The 21,872-nt window shown below is 45.1% G+C and overlaps 1 protein-coding gene across 1 annotated transcript in view; it reads right to left on the bottom strand.

The window, feature by feature from the left end:
• The window catches only part of LOC138666360 (gastrula zinc finger protein XlCGF57.1-like), a 61,298-nt gene that overhangs the window by 17,273 nt on the left and 22,153 nt on the right, over positions 1-21,872 (bottom strand). The window contains exons 2-3 of the mRNA XM_069754587.1: positions 21,101-21,198; positions 20,812-20,902 (exon numbers count right to left, since the gene is read on the bottom strand). Of these exons, the coding sequence (XP_069610688.1) occupies positions 20,812-20,902; positions 21,101-21,198 (189 nt within the window). The remainder of the gene's footprint in view (positions 1-20,811; positions 20,903-21,100; positions 21,199-21,872) is intronic.

Raw genomic sequence — 21,872 nt, 5'->3', positions numbered from 1 at the left:
CATTATGTTTAAAAAAAAAAGTTAAATGTTATTTTTTTCCTTCCACAGTCCGTTAATTCCTGTGAAGCACCTGAAGGGTTAATAAACTTCTTGAATGTGGTTTTGAGTACCTCGGGGGGTATAGTTTTTAGAATGGTGTCACTTTTGGGTATTTTAAATCCTATAAGCCTCTCAAAGTGACTTCAAATATGATGTGGTCCCTACAAAAAATGGTTTTATAAAAGTTGTTGAAAAAATGAGAAATCGCTGTTTAACTTTTAACCCTTATAACTCCCTAAGGAAAAAAAAATTGGTTCCAAAATGTTGCTGATGTAAAGTAGACATGTGGGAAATGTTATTTATTAACTAATTTGTGCGATATGAGTCTCTAATGCAAGGGTATAAAAATTCAAAGATTGAAAATTGCAAAATTTTCAAAATTTTCGCCAAATTTCCGTTTTTTTCACAAAGAAACGAAGGTAATATCAAATAAATTTTACCACTATCATGAAGTACAATATGTCACGAGAAAACAATGTCAGAATCGCCAGGATCCGTTGAAGCGTTTCAGAGTTATTACCTCATAAAGTGACAGTGGTCAGAATTGTAAAAATTGGCCCTGTCACTTAGGTGAAAACAGGCTTCGGGGTGAAGGGGTTAAAGGGATCCTGTCACCCCCAAGGCGCCGGGGACCTTCAGGAAGGAAATGGAGGTGGCGCCCACTGCAGGGAGGCCCTGAGTGACGGCTGTGAGACATTTGTGTCAGGGGGGAAAAAACATGCCCCCCTGACAAACTTCAGGTATGAGGGGCACATTATAAAAGCGATTATTTCAGAGTTTGCAGGGGTTGTTTAATCTGTACTTGTAGTTTTCAATTAATGAGATTCTTGTGCTGTGGGCGGGGCTTTATGTGGTGCTCTGGGGCGGGGCTGTGGGTGGGGCTTTATGTGGTGCTCTGATTACATATGCATCTGTATTGGCTTATGACAGGTCATAAGGTCGATGGCGGCGCCTGCACAGCAGAATCTATAAGTAAGAGTTAGATGCTACTGGACAGGAGCCGATGGTGTAATTTTGCTGGATGTAAATTTTTTTCTAAGCCTCCCAATAGCCACAATATTATAGGCATTATCAACAATAATATCAACACTATTATATGTATTATGTAAAAATGGGGGCAGGTCAGTGAGGGATCAGCGACCTGGCATAAGCCAATACAGATGAATATGTAATCAGAGCACCACATAAAGCCCCGCCCACAGCCCCGCACCAGAGCACCACATAAAGCGCCGCCCACAGCCCCACCCCAGAGACCACAAAAAACCCCGCCCACAGCCCCGCCCCAGAGCACCACATAAAGCGCCGCCCACAGGCCACTCACAGCCCCGCCCCAGAGCACTATAATTAACTGAAAATTACAAACAAAGATTAAAGAACAGTAAACCAGAGTTGCACTCATTTATGGTGGACCATTGGAGCTACTATGAATCCTGACCAGAAGATTAGAGGAAATAATATCGCTCCACATTTCAGGGGAGATTGTGCAGTATTCTGAATTTCGTAGGATAAAACAATGTAATTTATGAGGTAGAGTGAATCCATGAAACCAGGGCTGGAGCCAACACATCTCCTGCAGGCGGGAATAAATGTATATTACAGCCATTAGCCACGCACAGCTCAGAGATATATCATGGCACCGGTGTGATGGGTTTATGTAGATTATCACAATCCTCCTGGAAGTTAGTCGGTTTTAATAAAAATTGAAAAGTCCGGATAAAGGGAAACTCTGTTATTGTCCAGAAATTCACACTTGGCCTCACTGCACATTTACATAGTAACATAGTAACATAGTAACATAGTTAGTAAGGCCGAAAAAAGACATTTGTCCATCCAGTTCAGCCTATATTCCATCATAATAAATCCCCAGATCTACGTCCTTCTACAGAACCTAATAATTGTATGATACAATATTGTTCTGCTCCAGGAAGACATCCAGGCCTCTCTTGAACCCCTCGACTGAGTTCGCCATCACCACCTCCTCAGGCAAGCAATTCCAGATTCTCACTGCCCTAACAGTAAAGAATCCTCTTCTATGTTGGTGGAAAAACCTTCTCTCCTCCAGACGCAAAGAATGCCCCCTTGTGGCCGTCACCTTCCTTGGTATAAACAGATCCTCAGCGAGATATTTGTATTGTCCCCTTATATACTTATACATGGTTATTAGATCGCCCCTCAGTCGTCTTCTTTCTAGACTAAATAATCCTAATTTCGCTAATCTATCTGGGTATTGTAGTTCTCCCATCCCCTTTATTAATTTTGTTGCCCTCCTTTGTACTCTCTCTAGTTCCATTATATCCTTCCTGAGCACCGGTGCCCAAAACTGGACACAGTACTCCATGTGCGGTCTAACTAGGGATTTGTACAGAGGCAGTATAATGCTCCCATCATGTGTATCCAGACCTCTTTTAATGCACCCCATGATCCTGTTTGCCTTGGCAGCTGCTGCCTGGCACTGGCTGCTCCAGGTAAGTTTATCATTAACTAGGATCCCCAAGTCCTTCTCCCTGTCAGATTTACCCAGTGGTTTCCCGTTCAGTGTGTAATGGTGATATTGATTCCCTCTTCCCATGTGTATAACCTTACATTTATCATTGTTAAACCTCATCTGCCACCTTTCAGCCCAAGTTTCCAACTTATCCAGATCCATCTGTAGCAGAATACTATCTTCTCTTGTATTAACTGCTTTACATAGTTTTGTATCATCTGCAAATATCGATATTTTACTGTGTAAACCTTCTACCAGATCATTAATGAATATGTTGAAGAGAACAGGTCCCAATACTGACCCCTGCGGTACCCCACTGGTCACAGCGACCCAGTTAGAGACTATACCATTTATAACCACCCTCTGCTTTCTATCACTAAGCCAGTTACTAACCCATTTACACACATTTTCCCCCAGACCAAGCATTCTCATTTTGTGTACCAACCTCTTGTGCGGCACGGTATCAAACGCTTTGGAAAAATCGAGATATACCACGTCCAATGACTCACCGTGGTCCAGTCTATAGCTTACCTCTTCATAAAAACTGATTAGATTGGTTTGACAGGAGCGATTTCTCATAAACCCATGCTGATATGGAGTTAAACAGTTATTGTCATTGAGATAATCCAGAATAACATCCCTCAGAAACCCTTCAAATATTTTACCAACAATAGAGGTTAGACTTACTGGCCTATAATTTCCAGGTTCACTTTTAGAGCCCTTTTTGAATATTGGCACCACATTTGCTATGCGCCAGTCCTGCGGAACAGACCCTGTCGCTATAGAGTCACTAAAAATAAGAAATAATGGTTTATCTATTACATTACTTAGTTCTCTTAGTACTCGTGGGTGTATGCCATCCGGACCTGGAGATTTATCTATTTTAATCTTATTTAGCCGGTTTCGCACCTCTTCTTGGGTTAGATTGGTGACTCTTAATATAGGGTTTTCATTGTTTCTTGGGATTTCACCTAGCATTTCATTTTCCACCGTGAATACCGTGGAGAAGAAGGTGTTTAATATGTTAGCTTTTTCCTCGTCATCTACAACCATTCTTTCCTCACTATTTTTTAAGGGGCCTACATTTTCAGTTTTTATTCTTTTACTATTGATATAGTTGAAGAACAGTTTGGGATTAGTTTTACTCTCCTTAGCAATGTGCTTCTCTGTTTCCTTTTTGGCAGCTTTAATTAGTTTTTTAGATAAAGTATTTTTCTCCCTATAGTTTTTTAGAGCTTCAGTGGTGCCATCCTGCTTTAGTAGTGCAAATGCTTTCTTTTTACTGTTAATTGCCTGCCTTACTTCTTTGTTTAGCCACATTGGGTTTTTCCTATTTCTAGTCCTTTCATTCCCACAAGGTATAAACCGCTTACACTGCCTATTTAGGATGTTCTTAAACATTTCCCATTTATTATCTGTATTCTCATTTCTGAGGATATTGTCCCAGTCTACCAGATTAAGGGCATCTCTAAGCTGTTCAAACTTTGCCTTCCTAAAGTTCAATGTTTTTGTGACTCCCTGACAAGTCCCCCTAGTGAAAGACAGGTGAAACTGCACAATATTGTGGTCGCTATTTCCTAAATGCCCAACCACCTGCAGATTTGTTATTCTGTCAGGTCTATTAGATAGTATTAGGTCTAAAAGTGCTGCTCCTCTGGTTGGATTCTGCACCAATTGTGAAAGATAATTTTTCTTGGTTATTAGCAGAAACCTGTTGCCTTTATGGGTTTCACAGGTTTCTGTTTCCCAGTTAATATCCGGGTAGTTAAAGTCCCCCATAACCAGGACCTCATTATGGGTTGCAGCTTCATCTATCTGCTTCAGAAGTAGACTTTCCATGGTTTCTGTTATATTTGGGGGTTTGTAACAGACCCCAATGAGAATTTTATTACCATTTTTCCCTCCATGAATTTCAACCCATATGGACTCGACATCCTCATTCCCTTCGCTAATATCCTCCCTTAAAGTGGACTTTAGACAAGACTTTACATAGAGACAAACCCCTCCTCCTCTCCGATTTTTACGATCCTTTCTAAACAGACTGTAACCCTGTAAGTTAACTGCCCAGTCATAGCTTTCATCTAACCATGTCTCGGTTATTCCCACTATGTCAAAGTTACCTGTAGATATTTCTGCTTCTAGTTCTTCCATCTTGTTTGTCAGGCTTCTGGCGTTTGCGAGCATGCAGTTTAGAGGATTTTGTTTTGTTCCAATCTCCTCACTGTGGATTGTTTTAGAAATGTTCTTACCTCCCTTCTGAGTATGTTTTCCTGGGTCGTCTTTGTTCGAGTCTAATGTTTTTCTTCCCGTCCCCTCTTCTTCTAGTTTAACGCCCTCCTGATGAGTGTAGCGAGTCTTCTGGCGAATGTGTGTTTCCCAGGTTTGTTGAGGTGTAGTCCGTCTCTGGCGAGGAGTCCATCGTACAAGTAATTCACACCGTGGTCCAGGAATCCGAATCCTTGTTGTCTGCACCATCGTCTTAGCCAGTTGTTTGCATCAAGGATCCTGTTCCATCTCCTGGTGCCATGCCCATCTACTGGAAGGATAGAAGAAAAAACTACCTGTGCATCCAGTTCCTTTACTTTCTTCCCCAACTCTTCAATTTAATGTTGTCGATCATAAAAGTGAAGTTTGGCCAGAAAGACGGGACCTGGTCTTGTAGGGACCATATGATCACATTCAGCAGCACAGAAGGGAGATTCATCCGATAAGATCTCAGGGTTCTAGGAAGCCAATAGCATCATTACGGTGGCTCAGTGGTTAGCACAGCAGCCTAACAGCGCTGGAGTTCTGGGTTCAAATTCCACCTTGGACAACATCTGCAAGGAGTTTGTATGTTATCTCCGTGTTTGCGTGGGTTTCCTCCCACATTCCAAAGACATACTGGTAGGGAATATAGATTGTGAGACCCATTGGGGACAGCGATGATAATGTCTGTAAAGCGCTACGGAATATGTTAGCGCTATATAAAAATAAAGACTATAATTATTATTATGCAGTAATGTACACCTAGGTGTATACAGGTACGCGCTGGAAAAATAGCAAATAAAAGTGGGTGAGGAGTAAGAGTGTCCTTAAAATAAATGGCCGCTTATATAATGTCCCAATATGTTGTAATTTGATGTCCGGATCAACATAGGTATACCCACGGTATGCCCGCTTCACATAGCCAAGGAATTAATGAAAGGTGCACAAAAGGTACATAAAAGTTCGGAATACCTCCGTCGGTGATTAAAAGACTTTAACGTTCCTCCTGATGTTCCGGATGTATTCAGGCAAAAAGAAGTATTGTAACCAGGTGGTTTTACTTGATCAAGAATCTTACCATAAGGAAGCACTTTGTTTACTAAGGCTACGTTCACATTAGCGTTGCGCCGCCGTGCGTCGGCGACGCAACGCGCGACGCACGCTAAAACGCGCGCAAACGCGCGCAAAAACGCGCGCGTTTTGCGACGCGTGCGTCGTTTTCCGACGAAAATCGGACGCACAGAAAATGCTACATGTAGCGTTTTCTTGCGTCCGACGCTAGCGTCGGAAACGACGCACGTGGCGAAAAACGCCACCAAAACGACGCACGCGTCCCCTATGTTAAACATAGGGGCGCGTCGCCGCTGCGTCGCCGCTGCGTCGCCGGCGCAACAGCGACGCACATTGGCGGAACGCCAATGTGAACGTAGCCTAAGTGATTCCTGTACTTATAAAAAACTAAATGGAAATCCCACTAAGGATTATATCAAGGAAATGAAAATCCTAACAAAAAAGGGCTTAGATTTGGGATTTATTAACAAACAAGAGTTTGAATTCATTAATTTTGGTCCCCCTAGAGTGGCAGTGTTCTATTATCTACCAAAGATTCACAAGGACACTGTTAACCCACCTGGTAGACCAATCGTATCCGGCATTCAATGCTTAATGGCTAACATGTCTAAGCTGGTAGCTTCTCACTTACAGCCTATTGTCCAACTCCTTCCATCACGTTTGAAGGGCAGCACACACATCCTAGCACTCCTTCAAAAAAGTGGAATTGCGAAGAGGGTATATAATGGGCACCCTCGATATAACCTCACTGTATACGGTTATTGACCACAATAAAGGATGTCAGGCTGCCAAATACTCTTTACATAAATTGTCTAAAGCTCCTCCAGAACAAACGGAATTTTTAGGTGAACTAATGCAGTTCATTTTAACTCACTATTATTTTTTATATAAGGAGGACTACTACTCCCAGCAGTGGGGTACCGCCATGGGGACCAGGTTCGCCCCCAGTTATGCCAACCTCTATGTGGGAAGCTGGGAAGAACAATTTATTTACCCAGATGGCGGACTGCTCGCGAACCTGGTCCTATGGCGGCGTTTTATTGATGATATTGTTTTTATTTGGTCTGGTGGGTGGGACACTCTTAATCAATTTTTAACCCCTTCCCGACCTTTGACGCCACGTAGGCGTCATGAAAGTCGGTGCCAATCCGACCTGTGACGCCTATGTGGCGTCATGGAAAGATCGCGTCCCTGCAGATCGGGTGAAAGGGTTAACTCCCATTTCACCCAATCTGCAGGGACAGGGGGAGTGGTAGTTTAGCCCGGGGGGGGGGGGGGGGGGGGGGGGGTGGCTTCACCCCCCCCCCCCCGTGGTTACGATCGCTCCGATTGGCTGTTGAAAGTGAAACTGCCAATCAGAGCGATTTGTAATATTCCACCTATTAAAACTGGTGAAATATTACAATCCAGCCATGGCCGATGCTGCAATATCATCGGCCATGGCTGGAAACACTAATGTGCCCCCACCCCACCGATCGCCCCGCCAGCCCTCCGATCTATCCGGTACACAGCTCCGGCTCCCCTCCGTCCTGTGCTCCGCTCCCCCCGTGCTCCAATCACACCCCCCGTGCTCCGTTCCACCCCCCCACGCTCCGTTCCACCCCCCCGCGCTCCGATCCCTTCCCCCATGCTCCGATTCCCCCCCCTGTGCTCCCCCCCACCCCATCATACTTACCGATCCTGCCAGGGTCCGTCCGTCTTCTCCATGGGCGCCGCCATCTTCCAAAATGGCGGGCGCATGCGCAGTGCGCCCGCCGAATCTGCCGGCCGGCAGATTCGTTCCACAGTACATTTTGATCACTGAGATATAATCTATCACAGTGATCAAAATAAAAAAAATAATAAATGACCCCCCCCCCTTTGTCACCCCCATAGGTAGGGACAATAAAAAAATAAAGAATTTTTTTTTTCCCACTGATGTTAGAATAGGGTTAGGGTTAGGGCTAGGGTTAGGGCTAGGGTTAGGACTAGGGTTAGGGTTAGGGCCAGGGTTAGGGTTAGGGTTAGGGCTAGGGTTTCGGTATGTGCACACGTATTCTGGTCCTCTGCGGATTTTTCCGCTGCGGATTTGATAAATCCGCAGTGCTAAACCGCTGCGGATTTATGGCGGATTTACCGCGTTTTCTGCGCATTTCACTGCGGTTTTACAACTGCGATTTTCTATTGGAGCAGTTGTAAAACCGCTGCGGAATCCGCACAAAGAAGTGACATGCTGCGGAATGTAAACCGCTGCGTTTCCGTGCAGTTTTTCTGCAGCATGTGTACAGCGATTTTTGTTTCCCATAGGTTTACATTGAACTGTAAACTCATGGGAAGCTGCTGCAGATCCGCAGCGTTTTCCGCAGCGTGTGCACATACCTTTAGAATTAGGCCATGTGCACACGGTGCGGATTTGGCTGCGGATCCGCAGCGGATTGGCCGCTGCGGATTCGCTGCAGTGTTCCATCAGGTTTACAGTACCATGTAAACCTATGGAAAACCAAATCCGCTGTGCCCATGGTGTGGAAAATACCACGCGGAAACGCTGCATTGTATTTTCCGCAGCATGTCAATTCTTTGTGCGGATTCCGCAGCGTTTTACACCTGTTCCTCAATAGGAATCCGCAGGTGAAATCCGCACAATAAACACTGGAAATCCGCGGTAAATCCGCAGGTAAAACGCAGTGCCTTTTACCCGCGGATTTTTCAAAAATGATGCTGAAAAATCTCACACGAATCTGCAACGTGGGCACATAGCCTTAGGGTTAGAATTAGGGTTGTGGTTAGGGTTAGGGGTGTGTTGGGGTTAGGGTTGTGGTTAGGGGTGTGTTGGGGTTAGGGTTGTCATAAGGGTTATGGCTACAGTTGGGATTAGGGTTAGGGGTGTGGGGGGGGTTAGTGTTGGAGGTAGAATTGAGGGGTTTCCACTGTTTAGGCACATCAGGGGTCTCCAAACGCAACATGGCGCCACCATTGATTCCAGCCAACCTTGTATTCAAAAAGTCAAATGGTGCTCCCTCAATTCCGAGCCCCGACGTGTGCCCAAACAGTGGTTTACCCCTACATATGGGGTACCAGCATACTCAGGATAAACTGCGCAACAATTACTGGGGTCCAATTTCTCCTGTTACCTGTTGTGAATTCTGTGGCAGAGCTCCCTCCTGTGGTCACAAGTGGTACTTCGGCTGGTTCTCTCTGTGAGCTTCCATTGGTGGAGGAAAGTGGTACTGCGGCTTCTGAGTTTCCTTCTTCAGGTGATGTGGTGAAGTCGTTAGGTGCTTCTCTATTTAACTCCACCTAGTGCTTTGATCCTGGCCTCCAGTCAATGTTCTAGTATAGGACCTGTTTCCTCCTGGATCGTTCCTGTGGCCTGCTGCTCTGCATAGCTAAGTTCCTCTTTGCTATTTGTTTGCTGTTTTTTTCTGTCCAGCTTGTCAATTTGTTTTTTACTGCTTGCTGGAAGCTCTGGGACGCAGAGGGTGTACCTCCGTGCCGTTAGTTCGGTACGGAGGGTCTTTTTGCCCCCTTTGCGTGGTTTTTGTAGGGTTTTGTGTTGACCGCAAAGTTACCTTCCCTATCCTCGCTCTGTTCAGAAAGTTGGGCCTCACTTTGCTAAATCTATTTCATCTCTACGTCTGTCTTTTCATCTTAACTCACAGTCATTATATGTGGGGGCTGCCTTTTCCTTTGGGGTATTTCTCTGAGGCAAGGTAGGCTTATTTTCTATCTTCAGGCTAGCTAGTTTCTCAGGCCGTGCCGAGTTGCATAGGCAGCGTTAGGCGCAATCCACGGCTGCCTTTAGTGTGGTTGGAGAGGATTAGGGATTGCGGTCAACAGAGTTCCCACGTCTCAGAGCTCGTTCTTGTTTTTTGGGTTATTGCCAGGTCACTGTATGTGCGCTGACCTCTATGTCCATTGTGGTACTGAATTACCTTTCATAACAGTACTGGAGGCCAAAAGTACTAATGATTCTCAATAGAGGGAAAAAAGAAGTTCTGAGACCATTTTTTTTTTCTTTGCACTGTGTTTTGCCTTTTTTTTCCCCTAGACATTTGGGTGGTTCAGGACACAGGTGTAGCAATGGACATTAAAGGTCTGTCTTCATGTGTGGATCAGCTCACGGCAAGAGTACAAAGTATTCAAGACTTTGTGGTTCAGAATTCTATGTTAGAACCGAGAATCCCTATTCCTGATTTGTTTTTTGGAGATAGAACTAAATTTCTGAGTTTCAAAAATAATTGTAAACTATTTCTGGCTTTGAAACCTCGCTCCTCTGGTGACCCAGTTCAACAAGTTAGGATCATTATTTCTTTTTTGCGTGGCGATCCTCAGGATTGGGCATTTTCCCTTGCGCCAGGGGATCCTGCATTAAGTAATATCGATGCATTTTTCCTGGCGCTCGGATTGCTGTACGATGAGCCTAATTCTGTGGATCAGGCAGAGAGGAATTTGCTGGCTCTGTGTCAGGGTCAGGATGAAATAGAGGTATATTGTCAGAAATTTAGAAAGTGGTCCGTACTCACTCAGTGGAATGAAGGTGCGCTCGCAGCTATTTTCAGAAAAGGTCTCTCTGAAGCCCTTAAAGGGAACCTGTCACCCCGTTTTTTGAGATTGAGCTATAAATACTGTTAAATAGGGCCTGCGCTGTGTGTTCCTATAGTGTATGTAGTGTACCCCGATTCCCCATGTATGCTGAGAAATAACTTACCAAAGTCGCCGTTTTCGCCTGTCAATCAGGCTGGTCAGGTCGGGAGGGCGTGGTGACATCGGTGGTTCTTCCTCAGCTTTACGTTGGTGGCGTAGTGGCGTAGTGGTGAAGACACAGCGCGCGATCTGCGCTGTAATCCCTTGCATCGGTGGGGGCGGCCATCTTCCTGGGGCCGCGCGTGCGCAGATCGAGTGCTCTGCTGCACGGGGCTTCAGGAAAATGGCAGCGGGATGCCGCGCGTGCGCATTAGAGATCGCGGCGGCCATTTTCCCAAAGCCGAGATGCAAACTCGGCTTTGGGAAAATGGCCGCCGCGATCTCTAATGCGCACGCGCGGCATCCCGCGGCCATTTTCCTGAAGCCCCGTGCAGCAGAGCACTCGATCTGCGCACGCGCGGCCCCAGGAAGATGGCCGCCCCCACCGATGCAAGGGATTACAGCGCAGATCGCGCGCTGTGTCTTCACCACTACGCCACTACGCCACCAACGTAAAGCTGAGGAAGAACCACCGATGTCACCACGCCCTCCCGACCTGACCAGCCTGATTGACAGGCGAAAACGGCGACTTTGGTAAGTTATTTCTCAGCATACATGGGGAATCGGGGTACACTACATACACTATAGGAACACACAGCGCAGGCCCTATTTAACAGTATTTATAGCTCAATCTCAAAAAACGGGGTGACAGGTTCCCTTTAAGGATGTCATGGTGGGATTTCCCATGCCTGCTGGTCTGAATGAGTCTGTCTTTGGCCATTCAGATCGGTCGACGCTTGCGCGAGCGTAAATCTGTGCACCATTTGGCGGTATTACCTGAGCTTAAACCTGAGCCTATGCAGTGCGATAGGACTTTGACCAGAGTTGAACGGCAAGAACACAGACGTCTGAATGGGCTGTGTTTCTACTGTGGTGATTCCACTCATGCTATCTCTGATTGTCCTAAGCGCACTAAGCGGTTTGCTAGGTCTGCCACCATTGGTACGGTACAGTCAAAATTTCTTCTGTCTGTTACCTTGATCTGCTCTTTGTCATCGTATTCTGTCATGGCATTTGTGGACTCAGGCGCTGCTCTGAATTTGATGGACTTGGAGTATGCTAGGCATTGTGGGTTTTTCTTGCAGCCCTTGCAGTGTCCTATTCCATTGAGAGGAATTGATGCTACGCCTTTGGCCAAGAATAAGCCTCAGTACTGGACCCAGCTGACCATGTGCATGGCTCCTGCACATCAGGAGGTTATTCGTTTTCTGGTGTTGCATAATCTGCATGATGTGGTCGTGTTGGGGTTGCCATGGCTACAAGTCCATAATCCAGTTTTAGATTGGAAATCCATGTCTGTGTCCAGCTGGGGTTGTCAGGGGGTACATGGTGATGTCCCATTTCTGACTATTTCGTCATCCACCCCTTCTGAGGTTCCTGAGTTCTTGTCTGATTACCGGAATTTATTTGATGAGCCCAAGTCCGATACCCTACCTCCGCATAGGGATTGTGATTGTGCTATCGATTTGATTCCTGGTAGTAAATTCCCAAAAGGTCGACTGTTTAATTTATCTGTGCCTGAGCACGCCGCTATGCGGAGTTATGTGAAGAAGTCTTTGGAGAAGGGGCATATTCGCCCGTCATCGTCGCCATTGGGAGCGGGGTTCTTTTTTGTAGCCAAGAAGGATGGTTCGCTGAGACCTTGTATAGATTACCGCCTTCTAAATAAGATCACGGTTAAATTTCAGTACCCCTTGCCGCTGTTATCTGATTTGTTTGCTCGGATTAAGGGGGCTAGTTGGTTCACCAAGATAGATCTTCGTGGTGCGTATAATCTTGTGCGTATTAAGCGAGGCGATGAGTGGAAAACTGCATTTAATACGCCCGAGGGCCATTTTGAGTATCTAGTAATGCCATTCGGACTTGCCAATGCTCCATCAGTGTTTCAGTCCTTTATGCATGACATCTTCCGAGAGTACCTGGATAAATTCCTGATTGTGTACTTAGATGACATTTTGATCTTCTCGGATGATTGGGAGTCTCATGTGAAGCAGGTCAGAACGGTGTTTCAGGTCCTGCGTGCTAATTCTTTGTTTGTGAAGGGATCAAAGTGTCTCTTTGGTGTTCAGAAGGTTTCATTTTTGGGGTTCATCTTTTCCCCTTCTACTATCGAGATGGATCCTGTTAAGGTCCAAGCCATCCATAATTGGACTCAGCCGACATCTCTGAAAAGTCTGCAAAAGTTCCTGGGCTTTGCTAATTTTTATCGTCGCTTCATCTGCAATTTTTCTAGTATTGCTAAACCATTGACCGATTTGACCAAGAAAGGTGCTGATTTGGTCAATTGGTATTTTGCTGCGGTGGAAGCTTTTCAAGAGTTGAAGCATCGTTTTTCTTCTGCCCCTGTGTTGTGTCAACCAGATGTTTCGCTTCCGTTCCAGGTCGAGGTTGATGCTTCTGAGATTGGAGCAGGGGCTGTTTTGTCGCAGAGAAGTTCTGATTGCTCGGTGATGAAACCATGCGCCTTCTTTTCCAGGAAGTTTTCGCCTGCTGAGCGTAATTATGATGTGGGCAATCGAGAGTTGCTGGCCATGAAGTGGGCATTCGAGGAGTGGCGTCATTGGCTTGAAGGAGCTAAGCATCGCGTGGTGGTCTTGACTGATCATAAGAACTTGACTTATCTCGAGTCCGCCAAGCGGTTGAACCCTAGACAAGCTCGTTGGTCGTTGTTTTTTGCCCGTTTTGACTTTGTGATTTCATACCTTCCGGGCTCTAAAAATGTGAAGGCGGATGCTCTGTCTAGGAGTTTTGTGCCCGACTCTCCGGGTGTATCTGAGCCGGCGGGTATCCTCAAAGAGGGAGTAATTGTGTCTGCCATCTCCCCTGATTTGCGGCGGGTGCTGCAAAAATTTCAGGCTAATAAACCTGATCGTTGCCCAGCGGAGAAACTGTTTGTCCCTGATAAATGGACGAGTAGAGTTATCTCTGAGGTTCATTGTTCGGTGTTGGCTGGTCATCCTGGAATCTTTGGTACCAGAGAGTTAGTGGCTAGATCGTTTTGGTGGCCATCTCTGTCGCGGGATGTGCGTACTTTTGTGCAGTCCTGTGGGATTTGTGCTCGGGCTAAGCCCTGCTGTTCTCGTGCCAGTGGGTTGCTTTTGCCCTTGCCGGTCCCGAAGAGGCCTTGGACACATATCTCTATGGATTTTATTTCAGATCTTCCCGTCTCTCAAAAGATGTCAGTCATTAGGGTGGTCTGTGATCGCTTCTCTAAGATGGTACATTTGGTACCCTTGTCTAAATTGCCTTCCTCCTCTGATTTGGTGCCATTGTTTTTCCAGCATGTGGTTCGTTTACATGGCATTCCAGAGAACATCGTTTCTGACAGAGGTTCCCAGTTTGTTTTGAGGTTTTGGCGAGCCTTTTGTGGTAGGATGGGCATTGACTTGTCTTTTTCCTCGGCTTTCCTTCCTCAGACTAATGGCCAGACCGAACGAACCAATCAGACCTTGGAAACATATCTGAGATGCTTTGTTTCTGCTGATCAGGATGACTGGGTGTCCTTTTTGCCTTTGGCTGAGTTCGCCCATAATAATCGGGCCAGCTCGGCTACCTTGGTTTCACCGTTTTTCTGCAACTCTGGGTTCCATCCTCGTTTCTCTTCAGGGCAGGTTGAGTCTTCGGACTGTCCTGGTGTGGATACTGTGGTGGACAGGTTGCAGCAGATTTGGACTCATGTAGTGGACAATTTGACTTTGTCCCAGGAGAAGGCTCAACGTTTCGCTAATCGCAGACGCTGTGTGGGTCCCCGACTTTGGGTTGGGGACTTGGTTTGGTTATCTTCTCGTCATATTCCTATGAAGGTTTCCTCTCCTAAGTTTAAACCTCGTTTTATTGGTCCATATAGGATTTCTGAGGTTCTTAATCCTGTGTCTTTTCGTCTGACCCTTCCAGATTCATTTTCCATACATAACGTATTCCATAAGTCATTGTTGCGGAGATAAGTGGCACCTATGGTTCCATCTGTTGATCCTCCTGCCCCGGTTTTGGTGGAGGGCGAGTTGGAGTATATTGTGGAGAAGATTTTGGATTCTCGTGTCTCAAGGCGGAAACTCCAGTATCTGGTTAAGTGGAAGGGTTATGCTCAGGAAGATAATTCCTGGGTCTTTGCCTCTGATGTCCATGCTCCCGATCTTGTTCGTGCCTTTCATATGGCTCATCCTGGTCGTCCTGGGAGCTCTGGTGAGGGTTCGGTGACCCCTCCTCAAGGGGGGGGGGTACTGTTGTGAATTCTGTGGCAGAGCTCCCTCCTGTGGTCACAAGTGGTACTTCGGCTGGTTCTCTCTGTGAGCTTCCATTGGTGGAGGAAAGTGGTACTGCGGCTTCTGAGTTTCCTTCTTCAGGTGATGTGGTGAAGTCGTTAGGTGCTTCTCTATTTAACTCCACCTAGTGCTTTGATCCTGGCCTCCAGTCAATGTTCTAGTATAGGACCTGTTTCCTCCTGGATCGTTCCTGTGGCCTGCTGCTCTGCATAGCTAAGTTCCTCTTTGCTATTTGTTTGCTGTTTTTTTCTGTCCAGCTTGTCAATTTGTTTTTTACTGCTTGCTGGAAGCTCTGGGACGCAGAGGGTGTACCTCCGTGCCGTTAGTTCGGTACGGAGGGTCTTTTTGCCCCCTTTGCGTGGTTTTTGTAGGGTTTTGTGTTGACCGCAAAGTTACCTTTCCTATCCTCGCTCTGTTCAGAAAGTTGGGCCTCACTTTGCTAAATCTATTTCATCTCTACGTTTGTCTTTTCATCTTAACTCACAGTCATTATATGTGGGGGCTGCCTTCTCCTTTGGGGTATTTCTCTGAGGCAAGGTAGGCTTATTTTCTATCTTCAGGCTAGCTAGTTTCTCAGGCCGTGCCGAGTTGCATAGGCAGCGTTAGGCGCAATCCACGGCTGCCTTTAGTGTGGTTGGAGAGGATTAGGGATTGCAGTCAACAGAGTTCACACGTCTCAGAGCTCGTTCTTGTTTTTTGGGTTATTGCCAGGTCACTGTATGTGCGCTGACCTCTATGTCCATTGTGGTACTGAATTACCTTTCATAACAGTTACCCTTGTGAAAATAAAAAAAATGCTTGCTAAAACATCATTTTTGAGGAAAAATGATTTTTTTATTTTCACGGCTCTGCGTTGTAAACGTCTGTGAAGCACTTGGGGGTTCAAAGTTCTCACCACACATCTAGATAAGTTCCTTGGGGGGTCTAGTTTCCAAAATGGGGTCACTTGTGGGGGAGCTCCAATGTTTAGGCACACAGGGGCTCTCCAAACGCGACATGGTGTCCGCTAACAATTGGAGCTAATTTTCCATTCAAAAAGTCAAATGGCGCGCCTTCCCTTCCGAGCCCTGCCGTGTGCCCAAACAGTGGTTTACCCCCACATATGAGGTATCGGCGTACTCGGGAGAAATTGCCCAACAAATTTTATGATCCAATTTATCCTACTGCCCATGTGAAAATGAAAAAATTGAGGCGAAAAGAATTTTTTTGTGAAAAAAAAAAGTACTTTTTCATTTTTACGGATCAATTTGTGAAGCACCTGGGGGTTCAAAGTGCTCACTATGCATCTAGATAAGTTCCTTGTGGCGTCTAGTTTCCAAAATGGGGTCACTTGTGGGGGAGCTCCAATTTTTAGGCACACGGGGGCTCTCCAAACGTGACATGGTGTCCGCTAAAGAGTGGAGCCAATTTTTCATTCAAAAAGTCAAATGGCGCTCCTTCCCTTCCAAGCCCTGCCGTGCGCCCAAACAGTGGTTTACCCACACATGAGGTATCAGCGTACTCAGGACAAATTGGACAACAACTTACATGGTTCAGTTTCTCCTTTTACCATTGGGAAAATAAAAAAATTGTTGCTAAAAGATCATTTTTGTGACTAAAAAGTTAAATGTTCATTTTTTCCTTCCATGTTGCTTCTGCTGCTGTGAAGTACCTGAAGGGTTAATAAACTTCTTGAATGTGGTTTTGAGTACCTTGAGGGGTGCATTTTTTAGAATGGTGTCACTTTTGGGTATTTTCAGCCATATACACCCCTTAAACTGACTTCAAATGTGAGGTGGTCCCTAAAAAAATGGTTTTGTAAATTTTGTTGTAAAAATGAGAAATCGCTGGTCAAATTTTAACCCTTATAACTTCCTAGCAAAAAAAAATGTTGTTTCCAAAATTGTTCTGATGTAAAGTATACATGTGGGAAATGTTATTTATTAACTATTTTGTGTCACATAACTCTCTGGTTTAACAGAATAAAAATTCAAAATGTGAAAATTGCGAAATTTTCAAAATTTTCGCCAAATTTCCATTTTTATCACAAATAAGCGCAGAATTTATTGACCTAAATTTACCACTAACATGAAGCCCAATATGTCACGAAAAAACAATCTCAGAACCGCTAGGATCCGTTGAAGCGTTCCTGAGTTATTACCTCATAAAGGGACACTGGTCAGAATTGCAAAAAACGTCAAGGTCTTTAAGGTCAAAATAGGCTGGGTCATGAAGGGGTTAATGGATATAAATAAAAATCAATATTTTTTAAAATTCACTTCCACCACCAGTGCCACTGAAATTAACTTTTTAGATTTGAAGATTTTTATTGAAGACCTGCAAATTCACACACGCACTTTTTCTAAACCAACTGATACTAATAGTTATATGTTATGGTCTGGTGATTTAGGATCGACATGTAACTAGCTCTGATCAGGTGGTATCTATACTGACCGCAGTCCTTAAGCTCAACACAACACTAGAAATAGCCGTGGGATGCTCCTAACACTGACTAGGCACCTCGTCACAGCCTAAGAGCTAACTACCCCTAAAGATAGAAGCAGGAATACTATCTTGCCTCAGAGAAAATCCCCAAAGGATAGATAGCCCCCCACATGTAATGACTGTGAGAGGAGAAGGAAATGACATAAGTAGTATGAAACAAGATTTAGCACAGGAGGCCACTTCTAGCTAGATAGGAATAGTACATGGAAGAGCACTGTGCGGTCAGTAATAAAAACTAGAAAAAGTCCACTGCAGAGAAATGCAAAAATCTCCACACCTAACTAAAGGTGTGGAGGGCAAACTCTGCTGCCCAGAGCTTCCAGCTAGCTGAATAGATCCATACTGATAAGCTGGACAAAAGAGCAAAAACAAAGACAGTACTAAACAACAAAGTCCACAAAAGTGAACTGCAAAGGACAAGCAAGGACTTAGCTTAGCTGAACTGGTCAGAGTGTCAGGAAAATCCAAAGAGCAATACTCCAGGCTGGAACAATTGACAACTGGCATTGAATGAGGGCTAAGGCCAGACTAATATAGCCGAGCCCGAAAGACGATCAGTGAAAACAGCTGCAGAAGCTAAATCCAAGAAGCAGCCATACCACTCAAAACCACAGGAGGGAGCCCAAGAGCAGAAATCACAAAAATACTACTTACAACCACCGGAGGGAGCCCAAGAGTGGAATTCACAACAGTTATATCCCTTTAGATAGCTGTCACCTTCCCGGCTGGTTGCTAAACATACCTAAAAGCCAATTTACTAGGATTCATAGAAACGGCTCGAGGCCTCAGGATTTTGAGATGGAATCACAAATAGTAACCAAAAAATTCCTGGAAAAAGGGTATAATGCAACATTGCTAGAAAAATCAAAAGAAACGGCTATAAGCAAGCCCGGACAGGAACTTATTAATCCAGCTCCTAGATCTAAACCAACCCTTGAGTAACATAGTAACATAGTTAGTAAGGCCGAAAAAAGACATTTGTCCATCCAGTTCAGCCTATATTCCATCATAATAAATCCCCAGATCTACATCCTTCTACAGAACCTAATAATTGTATGATACAATATTGTTCTGCTCCAGGAAGACATCCAGGCCTCTCTTGAACCCCTCGACTGAGTTCGCCATCACCACCTCCTCAGGCAAGCAATTCCAGATTCTCACTGCCCTAACAGTAAAGAATCATCTTCTATGTTGGTGGAAAAACCTTCTCTCTTCCAGACGCAAAGAATGCCCCCTTGTGCCCGTCACCTTCCTTGGTATAAACAGATACTCAGCGAGATATTTGTATTGTCCCCTTATATACTTATACATGGTTATTAGATCGCCCCTCAGACGTCTTTTTTCTAGACTAAATAATCCTAATTTCGCTAATCTATCTGGGTATTGTAGTTCTCCCATCCCCTTTATTAATTTTGTTGCCCTCCTTTGTACTCTCTCTAGTTCCATTATATCCTTCCTGAGCACCGGTGCCCAAAACTGGACACAGTACTCCATGTGCGGTCTAACTAGGGATTTGTACAGAGGCAGTATAATGCTCTCATTATGTGCATCCAGACCTCTTTTAATGCACCCCATGATCCTGTTTGCCTTGGCAGCTGCTGCCTGGCACTGGCTGCTCCAGGTGAGTTTATCATTAACTAGGATCCCCAAGTCCTTCTCCCTGTCAGATTTACCCAGTGGTTTCCCGTTCAGTGTGTAATGGTGATATTGATTCCTTCTTCCCATGTGTATAACCTTACATTTATCATTGTTAAACCTCATCTGCCACCTTTCAGCCCAAGCTGAGTCTATTCCTATTATCACAAAGTATAACACAAATTCAAATATCCTTCGGAAGATAGTGAGTAGACATTGGCATATATTAAAAAATGACAAAGTATTGGGAGATAACATTAGCCACCAGCCACGTTTCGTGTATAAAAAATGCCAAAATCTGGGAAATATGATTGCCCCTACGGTCCAGAAAAAATCCTCTCTGATACAGTCTTCCCTTTTACATACCAAGCCAAGAGGTTTTTTTCCATGCCACAAATGCAATGTATGCAAGCAGACTACAGTACAGAAATACACGTATATTAAAAAAGGAGATAGGAGAATTCAAATTAGGAACTGTATCACATGCTCCACAACAGGGGTGATTTATACCATAGAATGTCCATGCGGCAAACTATATGTGGGAAGGACAAAACGACCCTTAAAAATAAGGATCAGCGAACATATCCGCAATATTAAAAATAAATTTATGGGTCACCCACTTTCGCAGCATTTTATAGAACATCATGGTGGGACAGTACGTGAGATGAAAATATCCGGTATATCGGCGGTACACCACCATTGGAGAGGTGGCGATTATATTAAGGCAATGTCACGAGCCGAGACAAAATGGATCTTCCTCCTGGATACTGTTGCACCAAGAGGATTGAACATGGGTACGGAACTTTTTGGCTTTGAATAGCCGGCTTATCCTATGAGAAGCTATATAAGGACGATGAGTACGAGGCAGGGATCAACCCTGAGGAAGGAGACATGCGTCTCCACATGCGTTGGTTGTTTGGTCCTAGCTGCACTTCGTATTCACTCCCCCGGGGGTTACGGTCACGTGACCATTTACGTCACGCAGGTCCTGCGCACCGTCCGTACTCACCGCTGACAGCACATGCGGCGTCGGCTCGGCAGGATCCCGTCTCCACTCGGAGGTTAGTTGTTGGTGGCTTGCAGCCGGCCGGGGCAGCCACCTGGTTCCAATACTTCGTTTTGCCTGAATACATCCGGAACACCAGGAGGAACGTTAAAGTCTTTTAATCACCGACGGAGGTAGGCAGAACTTTTATGTACCTTTTGTGCACCTTTCATTAATTCCTTGGCTATGTGAAGTGGGCATACCGTGGGTATACCTATGTTGATCCGGACATCAAATTACAACATATTGGGACATTATATAAGTGGCCATTTATTTTAAGGGCACTCTTACTCCTCACCCACCTTTTTTTTGCTATTTTTCCAGCGCGTACCTGTATACCCCTAGGTGTACATTACTGCATGTTCATTTGTTTACAGACTTTTTGTGGAGGTCTGTTGGTATCACTGCAGGAATTTATAATAGCTTTGGCATCTTGCGCCACCATCTAAAGGACTTTATATAATTATTATTACCCTCCGCTTTCTGTTACAGCCCATCATAATATTTTTCTTCAAGTAATTTTCTACCTTGTCAGCACATTCTACGTATGCTGTCATTTGGCTTTATACTTTACAGATCTGGGCAGGTAACAGCGTCTCCTAAACCCAGGGGGTAGGTGGATCTACCAGGTTGTACGTTCTATAGAAAAGGGCTTTCAATGGCCATAGTCATTAGAACAGTTTTGGGTGGAGGAGAATGTTGTGGTCGAGAGGCAAAATGGTGATCATGGTAATATGGCCGGACTACACCACCGATAAAGCCGCCACATCCGGTGATGAGAAGAATCTGTGACTTCTCTGCATTTAGTGGTTACTACTCACCTGGGTAGCCATATGTGGGAATCTCCTCTTTACACCGCTCATCCCCCCTCACATATGTCTCTGTAGTATTAATATAGGTCAGATCTTCACCCTGAAACAAATATTATAAAAGTCACCGACAGATGGAGAAGTCCCATCTATGATCAGCTCTAATCCTGCCATCTCCACCGCTCTCATTACACAAGTATAAAACATATAATACTGGTGGATAAAACAAGACTGAGCACAAGACCTTCACCGGCATCTACACATCATAGGGGAGATCTCCTGACACCTTCTCTCCATCTACCTGATGGTCCTGAGGAGCATTGGGATCTTCTTGGTTACAGTCCTGTGGAAGAAGAGGACGGGGACATCTCTCTGGTGTTGTCCTCTTACTGGATAGATCTGGAGGAAACACATACAGGGAGTGAATTCATTCTTTACATACAGATAATTATAGGCCGTGTGTATTTAGTCCTGTCTATTACCTGGAGATGTGAGGGGCTGGGGAACCTCCATTATGACGTTCTTGTACAGATCTCTGTGTCCTTCTAAATACTCCCACTCCTCCATGGAGAAATAGACAGCGATTTCCTGACACCTTATAAGAACCTGACACATACAATGATACCGTCATCCCCCGATCCCTTCATAGCGTTACTGTATAATGTCCCAGCATTCCCAGCAGTGTCACCTCTCCAGTCAGCAGCTCAATCATCTTGTAGATGAGTTCTAAGATCTTCTGGTCATTGATATCCTCATGGATCAAGGGGTGAGGTGGAGGCCCCGTGATTGGGCTCAGGGGTCTTCCCCATCCCTCAGACACAGGGTCCTGACAGCGATCACTAGAGGTCTTCTTCACCACTGTGTAATCCTGGTAATGGAGAGACACATTAATAAATCTCACTACAGATATTTCCAGAGTCCTCACCTCTCCAGTTCTGTCCATCTGTTATTCCCATAGATAAGAATGATGTAATGTGACGTCATCAGAATCTCTCACCTCTCCAGTAAGCCGGAAGAGGATCTCTAGGGTGAGGTGTAATATCCTCTCCGCCATCTTGTCTCTGCCCATATCC

This window comes from Ranitomeya imitator, chromosome 2, assembly GCF_032444005.1.
Source record: "Ranitomeya imitator isolate aRanImi1 chromosome 2, aRanImi1.pri, whole genome shotgun sequence".
In the NCBI taxonomy this organism is placed as follows: domain Eukaryota; kingdom Metazoa; phylum Chordata; class Amphibia; order Anura; family Dendrobatidae; genus Ranitomeya; species Ranitomeya imitator.
Note: the sequence above shows the minus strand (reverse complement) of the source record. Positions and strands in the feature narration are given on the sequence as shown.